The 8,625-nt window shown below is 43.5% G+C and overlaps 1 protein-coding gene across 1 annotated transcript; it reads left to right on the plus strand.

Annotated features, from left to right (window-relative positions):
- The first annotated feature begins 804 nt into the window (after positions 1–804).
- LOC138488045 (C-C motif chemokine 4-like) lies at positions 805–8,051 on the plus strand. The gene is made up of 3 exons (XM_069614768.1): positions 805–1,056; positions 1,370–1,484; positions 7,489–8,051. The coding sequence occupies exons 1-3, from the start codon at positions 984–986 to the stop codon at positions 7,574–7,576; spliced, it is 276 nt and encodes a 91-aa protein (XP_069470869.1). The 5' UTR covers positions 805–983; the 3' UTR covers positions 7,577–8,051.
- Positions 8,052–8,625: the final 574 nt, after the last annotated feature.

Below are 8,625 nucleotides of genomic sequence, written 5' to 3' on the forward strand. Positions count from 1 at the left end.
AAATCAGGCTGGAAAGTGGGTCTCCCTCTTTTGTGAATGTGGTGGGACAGCCTTCCAGGGCAACTAGACCTGTGAGAGAGGCAGTCGTTTCCCTCTGTAATGCTAAGAAAGTCGCCACCAGTACTGCATGAACTTCCAGGTTATTGGCGATTACGCAACAGAGCTGTCGAAACAATCAATGTATCACCATCATAAATATTATTAAACCTATGATGTTTGTTAGCATAAATAATATTAGCATTGCTTTCATGCAGTCACAGAACACTAATCTATCTCAGAAAGCCAGTTGGTTGTGTATCTGGACCTTAAGTGCCTTAAAGGAAACTCTTTTTGGGGGCAGCGGGCATGTGCACGGCTGTTGCCATTTCAGCTGAACCTTCTGGCACAAAGTGATCTAAAAGGCAACCCGTGGATGAAACTGTTGAGACTGCACATTATCTGCAAGGGAAAGGCCCAGATATGACATTAAAAGCTTATATTTGTACTTGGGGAAACTCCACCTCCCACCGAACCCCTGTCAAGTTATTTCTTGTTTAAGAAAATGTAGACACTTGATTAAGCCATGGACTCCTCTTGGCAGATCGGAAGTTGTTGCGCTGGAAAACAGAGAAATGGAAAGAGACCCAAATAACCTCATTGCCGCGTCACATCCTGTCCTCTTCCGGATGCTCTTGGGCTCTGCACACCGAGAGCAAGCGATGTTCTGCAGACAGACTGCCTCAAACCTCTGCTTGCATTTCCTGGGTTGCTCAAGATGCCACTTTTAGCTCTCTCCACTATGCACAGTTTCTGCCATCACACCATCTCTGTATTTCCACTCTCCATCTTTCCATTTCATTTCCCCGAAGAGTCCACCCCGTCTAGAATCCCCCCAAATATTCTGCCTATAAATATAGCAGAGGGCCAGAAGGGAGATCAGTCAGCCTCAAGATCTCACTCGCATCCAGTTCTGTCCAGAGCTGACTCCCAGACCTAAAGCTGACATGAAGATCACCCTGGCTGCCGTCTCAGTGCTCGTCCTGGCTGCCTTCTGCTCTGAGGGGATAGCTGCTCCTGGTGAGTCATGAATGATGATTCTGATCTCTACCATGAGTTCCATGAAAAAAATGGAACTCCCCCCTCCTAGAGAGAGAGGGGGGGAGAGAGGAAAAGGGATATTATATATATACATATCGGCGTAGGTGACCTGGTAGTGGCTGGCTAATGCAGAGGGTACAAAAGCTTATTTCCAAAGTGCTAGAGGAGGAGTTGCTGCTTAACCTTCAGATGTATGTTGAGGATAAGGGTAAAGCCCCTCTATTCCTGTTTGAGTGCAGCAATTAGTACAGTTTTTTCAAGCTTTCACATCCGTGGTTCCTTTTTCATTTAGCTGGTTCAGGTGCTCCAACATCCTGCTGCTTCACCTACGCACCCCGAAAGATCCCACAGGACAACGTCCAGGATTATTTCTACACCAGCAGCCAGTGCTCCAAGCCAGCTGTGATGTAAGTTCTCAACTTTCATGATGATCATTTTTACCATTTGATTACTCCATGCTCGAAAAACTTGCATGACACTTAGTTCTGGCTGGCCTGCCAAAAGACCTATCAGGGAGCCATTTCCTCCCATAGGGAAAGAGTGTAGATGTTTTCAATCCTTGCTTTAGAGATTGTGGCTCTTGGATCTTCAACCAGGTAGATCTACTTGGTTAGTAAGGCTTTAACATTGATCTGCAACTTCGTGCCTCCACTCAGCCAATTTAATTTTAAGGGATAACTGGGCAACAGATCTAGAGATGAAAAATCAACCTAAATGATGTAATGTTTAGTTACCATTATAAAATGAATAATGGTATCCAAGCTGACATCATATGTATATTTACATGGAAATTAAGTGGCATATCGGTATCACAGTCAGTTGTAAGGCTCCTGAGTAAATAACCATGTTCTGCTTAAATACAAATTCTTTATACATTTCAGTAATATCTTTGTTTATGGTTCCTTATATGGTGTCAATGTGTGTGTCCCAGATCCAATGCTACTCCATTAGTGGGTGCATCTATTCCTTGAGCAAGAAGCTCATTTTAATTCTATAACCATATGGCAGTGTATGCCCATTCCATGGTGATTCGCTGAATGCTGCTGTTGGTTGGGGTAAGGCTTCACAAACCACCATTGTATCAGTATACGTAGAGGGTGTAGAAATGGAGTGGTAGCTGCTAGCAAGTAATGGAGACATTTACTTTCGGGGGATAATTAAAGCAAAGGACTTGACTGATGACCATGAAAGCCATTAACCGTTGACGCTACATGCGGCGACCAAATTTGGGAACCAGCCTACTGCTTCTAAAAATGGACACCTTTGTCATATTTGAGGGTCCAACAAACAAGTTATTTTTTACTGAACATGATAGAAATGATTATTTAAACCTCCATACTCAACCTCGCATACCTGCTTAAGAGGTTGGTCACAGATGGAGAGCCTCATGCTAAGAATTCTTATTGATAATAATACCATTCAGTCACAAAGCTGGCATCACTATTTGCAATTTAGCCATTCCCAGCTTCTTGTATCAGAAGCATTCATACCACATATCAGCAGCTTAGCAGGGTTTCTGGGCATTTATGGTAGACATCAAAAGATCAAAATAGAGCTGCATAGGAGGTAAACAATGCAACATAGACACAATTATTATCATAATTCCTATCATGAGGCATTTGTATACAGCCAGCTGTGAGGAATCTATACTCTTTAGTGATACAGTGAAGTTGGAGTGAAGTATCAAAGTGATATGTTATAATATCATAGTAAATTGGCACTGAGGGCACAGTTATATTATCAGATATCATAGTTGACTTCCAAGCGCTCACCACCACACCTATTATCCCAGCCTCCTCTAAACCCTCCTCCTCCAACAGCACAACCAAGACGTCACAAAAGATTGACACCAACAAGACCCCACCTTGCATCCTGAAAGGCTCTGTAGGTAATTGCAACTCCACTAAACCTGACATAGCTATCAAAGGCACCCTTATTAAAGCGAGGTCCCTAATAGTGCATGCTTTAGATGTGGCAGACCTTATCACCACCAATCAACTAGACTGCCTGGATGTCTGTGAGACCTGGCTGCATGCCGCAGCAGGACCATCCTTGACAAGTACACTATCCTGAGACATGACAGAGAACTCTCCAAGGGAGGTGGAATAGCTATCATCTGCAAAACTAACATTGGCTTCAGAGTCCTCCGGCACCTCACATTCCCTTCTGCCGAACTCCTCTCAGTAAAAATACCCTTATTGGCCGTGCGCACCCTTAAGATTCATCTTATTAATAGACCTCCTGGTCCTACTTCCTCCTTCGAGGATGATTTGCATCAACTCCTCACCACAGATACCAAACCAATTTCACAAATCCTACTCCTCGACAATTTTAATGTAGGCTTCCTTGACCCTAAAGACAGCTTAGCCTCGTCACTAGCTAACACAATAACAGAACTAGGATTCTCCCAGCGTATTAACAAACCCACCCACAATAAAGACAGAATCCTCGACTGGAGTGCTGACCTTAATTGCAAAACTAACATTCTAGACAGTGCACCATATGCCTGGTGTGATCCCCATGTGATCAAATTCAATAACCAGTCCTGCCTTCCGACCTCCTCCAGCAATTGCATTGCTCCCCCTGCCCTAATTAGAAACAATAAAAACATCACCCCTGAAAACCCGATACCATTACTACAACCTCTCCTAAATTATTCTAATACAAACACAAACCCATCCACCTTTGTGGACCTCTACAACCACAAAATGCTCCAGGCCATAGATACTTTAGCTCCATTGAAACTATGTAAAGCTAAACCCCAGGCTCACCTCAATAACTGGTTCACCGCTGACCTCAAAATTCTACGTGACAATAAAAGGAAGGCGGAACTGCCTTGGAAAAACCAACCTTCTACACCTTCCAGAAATGCCTTCTTAAAAACAGCCAAGTTATGTAAAACAGCCATCCTACAAACTAAAAGTGAAATATAAAACAACAGAATCTACAGTTGTAAATCGAGCTCTAAAGAACTCTTCAAGGTACTCTTCGTACTTGAATCACCCATCCCCCCTCCGAGTCTTGCACTGAAATCAAGGAATGGTGCACCAAGATTCAAGATGCCTTACTGGATAACATCTCTAAGTTACAATCAAAGATTTAATTAAAATAACTTAGTATCAACGCAGACCCAAGTCCTCCTAAAACCTTGAGCCATACAGAGTTACCTGACAACCCTTTAGAATTTTCGCCACTATCCATCGCTGAAGAGGAAAACATTATCTCTAGCCTAAAACCTTCCCGTTGCAAAGGCCATATCTGCCCTGCAACTGTCATTTAAGACTCAGCCAAAGACCTGGCTCCGGCCATCACAGCCTTTATCAACTCCTCCTTCAAAACAAATACTGTCCCCACAAATCTGAAAGATTCCTGGGTACTCCCTCTCCAAAAAAAAACAGCCTTGACCCTAACGTCCCTACAAACTACAGGCCTATTACTGCAGTGCCTTCCTTCGGAAAATTCTCGATAGGGCAGCCTATCTCTAAATTCAGACCTACTTAGAAGCAAATAACCTCTTTGAACTACGGCAATCATGTTTCTGGCCTAGACACGTCATGGAAATGGCCTTAATGGATCTAAAAACACAAATCGATGAGCAAACAGATAAAGGAAACATAACATTCCTCCTCCTCCTTGATCTATCAGCTGCTTTCGATTTGGTCAGCCATGAAGTCCTCTGCAACCATCTTGCAACCTCAGCCTTCTTCTCAAAAGAAGCCATTGAGTGGGCCCAATCCTTACTAGAAAACAGAACAATGAGTCTTTTCATCTCTCTCCTCTGCAGGCGCAGCCCCAGTGACCTGCGGAGGCTCTTGCGTGTCACCAAAGCGCTATAACATATTTACTAAGCCTTTATTTGATGATCTGAACCGTTTAGGTGTCACCTACACTAATTATGCAGATGCCACCCAAATCCTCATCCCGATGTCTGGCAATCTTGCCACTGACTCTAAACTTCTAAAGAAGATTTACCTCATCATTCAGGCATGGATGGCCACACATGGCCTCTGCCTTAATGATGAGAAGACAGAACTCCTATTAACGGGTTCACAACTCAAACTTAACAAACTTTTAACACCTCCTTCAACTCCTTCTGTATTGATGGCATCAACATCCCGGCCTCCAAAGTATTCAAGACTCTAGGTGTCTATCTTGACTCCTCATTAACACTGACCAAACAAGTGAACGCTGTAGCCTCCTCTACAGCTTACACCTGTAAATTAATAAATGGCTGTAGACGCTTTCTCTCCACCTCAAGCTCTTCCACCATAGCTAGGGCACTGGTACTTTCCAAATTGGATTACTGTAATGCCCTCTATCTCGGACCCAGCAAAAGAAACCTAAATAAACTTCAGGCCCACCAAAATAACGCTGTTAGAGCTGCTTTCAATATACTTCACTCCTACCACATATCGGAAACAAGACGGAACGCTGGATGGCTGTCCAACGAGAACAGATTCTCTCTGAAAAAGCTAACACTCACCTACATATGCCTCACAAATTCTGCACCAAGCTACCTGGTCTGTAGATTTAGCAAAAAACAATCCACAAGACCCATGAGATTGGCTCAAATGCATTGCCTGCAAGTACCTAGATATAACTGCCAAAGATCAGGAGGCACGAGCTTCTGGTATTAGCCTCCAAACTATGGAATTCAACACCTATTGCCATTAAAACTGCTCCTACCATCCACCAATTCAGGACAATTGCTAAAAAATGGTGTGTCTCCAAGGATGCTAACCTGACTTAAGTGCCCATCGCGCTGCCCCTTCTAGTGTATGCATATGCCCTGCTGCACTGTTGTATTTCACTTATGTCTTATAATTGACTATGTTGCGAATCCATATCACACATTTGCCAACTATTGCTTGTTTATATTCATACGGTCTGTAACTATTTCTTGCTCAAATGTAACTGGAACAATGCAGCCAGATACCTAAGGGATTGGCGCGCAATCGAAATAAAGTAAATAAAGGCTATACAGCAATATTCTTTGATGTTATAGTGGAGTGGGTCGATGACACAGTGGCATTTTCTGATGCCATTACACGGTGGGACTGAGGGTGCAGTGGTATTGTCTGATATAGTTCAGTTGAAATGAGATTACAGTAATATTGGCTGATCATGCCATAGTGCAGAGGGACTGAAGATTGCCACAATGCCTGGTGGAATCAGCACAAGTGACTTACACAGAAGCTTCAAAAATTACCAAAATTGAATCCACTGTGGATTAGTGCAAGGCTTGGGCAAAATGAAGAAAGTGCAAGAAAACCCAGGATGGATTCTCTGTAGGTTTCACTAAGACAAAACTCCATGGGTGCAAAAAAAGTTCTGCCTTTCTAATTCAAAGTCTCTGGACCTCATTCTGAGTTGGGCGGTAAGGGTTAACGGTCACCGGTAATGAAGCTGGTGCCGGAAAACCCTTACCGCCCAATTCCGAGGTTACTTAGCGGGACCCGCAAAGGACTTGTGGTCTGACCACACGGCCTTAGCGGGTCACGCTAAGGGACCAGGGTGCTAATAACGGGCCCGCTATTTGCAGGCCCGTAATTAGCGCCTTCCCCCATCTCATTGAGCCCTACGGGGGCTAAAATGGGAATGGGAAATGGTGTACAGAATGGGGACTTACCTGGCCCTCCAAGGTCGGAATGACCCGGTAAGACCCCATTCTGCCAGACCGGACCCGGGTTTGGAGGCAGACATGGTGCTAATAGCGCTATGGCTAACTCCAAGCTCGGAATGAGGCCCTCTGTATCCTGCGTCCTGTTCTGGATGTAGCCCAGTCACTTGTTGTCAGGGGACAGGGGTCAGGACTCCCACAATGAATTCTTAGATTTGGCCTCCTAGATTGAAATATGCTGCTTGTCATCCCAGTCCTTGGTGAGCAGAGAGATCCCAAAAAAATGGAAGAAGACTAGGACAATTGATCTGAAAACCTTTGGACCTGGCCTGGTGTCACTTTGGACTTCCTCTTTCTGCTACACAGGCCTAGTGTGCAAGAACACTCAAACACGGAGACCCGGGAGAAAGGGAGGGTGGGACGCCTCACAGATATATTCACTTCACAACACCGATCCTATAAAGGGAAAGCTCCATGAGTTGGCTTCATATACAAGATCTTGCCACAGGATTGCTGTGCCATGGGGTTTGCTCTGGGTTCTCCCCACATCCTCCTCGGGCCCAGCATCACTTAGTGGACAGCAGCACATGGCCCCCCTAGCTTGCCCCACCCTTCACCACCAGAGTCAGGCAGGGGACGTAGGCATAGGAGAAAGTGCAGTTCTGTGATGTTATGGTGTAGGCAGCATGAGAGAATATGGTGTATTTTTTAGGTCAATTTTTATTATTTGCAGATCGTTATTGAATGGCTTTTCACGAATCACAGCTCTAATCTCCTTCTTTCCCACACAGATTTGTCACCAAGAGAGGCCGTGAGCTTTGTGCTGACCCAGAGCAGACCTGGGTCCAGAGCCACATCAATTACCTGGAACTGAACTGAAGGACTACCTGGTCCTGCCCTGACTGACATAGCTTGGCAGCAGCCTACATATTCAAGTCTGAGGATATCAGAGACTGAACAATGACTTAACTTCCTGGTGGAAAAAGAAAGACTCTGATCTGCCTCCTGCACTTTCATTGCCCATAATTCTAGTATTTATTATTAAGCAAAAAATATTTTTTTACTTTTGTAATGATGCAAAAAATGTTCTAGTTTTAGCTATTTATCTAATATTCGTGTTTGACAACTATTCAGCTCTAATTATGCGTGAATCTTAGTTGTTGTTATGTAAAAGTGTTTATACTTAAGTATAAAGTTGAATACTAAATGTAGTAGTGCATTATATGTTAGGACATTATTGAAAAGATCAAAGCAAAGTGATCCTATATTTGGCTCAATTTTAGCATTCATATTGGAGACAATACATTTTAAAAAAAAGTCTGTTGTGTTGTTATTAAAATAATGTTTGAAGCAAGATACGTCCCCTGTCATTCTTCTTACTAGCCAGCTCCACAGGCATTTGGAGAAACAGGCCAATGGTTATCACCTGGCCCAAGTCATCAGAAATAGTATTACAAAAAACAGTTATCGAGTCCCAGCAGTCAAAGTACTGTTCACTAAAAAGTCAGAACTGGATGAAGGTGATCCTGCATATATGGGTCAGCAGGGAAGTCACCAGCCCTGGGGAATCATGAAGAGATGTCATTGAATAGAGATTATAAATTCAAAGGCACCGTGAGTCATTTCACTTATGATTCAGAGAGTTTAATCTCTCTTAAGTATATATGTGAACTGTCTCATACACTTAGGCTTAGCAGGCCTGACTCTGCCGGTCTAAGGAATGTCACCTGATGTTAGACATTAGATAATAAGATTTGCAAGTCATGTCACTTATAGTTTAAGTATCGTTGCCTCACACTGATCTAAGTAAATGACCATTACAACTGTGGTGTTTATTGTGCAAGGGATTTCAGCACTGCAAGGTTATATAATAAATGCAGTGTATTTGCTATCTTTTACGTTATAAAAGGTGCCATCTCACACCAGTT

This window comes from Ambystoma mexicanum, chromosome 9 (genome assembly GCF_040938575.1).
Source record: "Ambystoma mexicanum isolate Mex_15411 chromosome 9, UKY_AmexF1_1, whole genome shotgun sequence".
NCBI classification, from domain to species: Eukaryota; Metazoa; Chordata; class Amphibia; order Caudata; family Ambystomatidae; genus Ambystoma; species Ambystoma mexicanum.

Coding starts and splice junctions, on each gene's coding strand:
- LOC138488045 (XM_069614768.1), top strand. CDS start 984: ATGAAGATCACCCTGGCTGCCGTCTCAGTGCTCGTCCTGGCTGCCTTC. Junction 1,057..1,369: donor TGAGGGGATAGCTGCTCCTG/GTGAGTCATGAA, acceptor TTTTTCATTTAG/CTGGTTCAGGTGCTCCAACA. Junction 1,485..7,488: donor TGCTCCAAGCCAGCTGTGAT/GTAAGTTCTCAA, acceptor TTTCCCACACAG/ATTTGTCACCAAGAGAGGCC.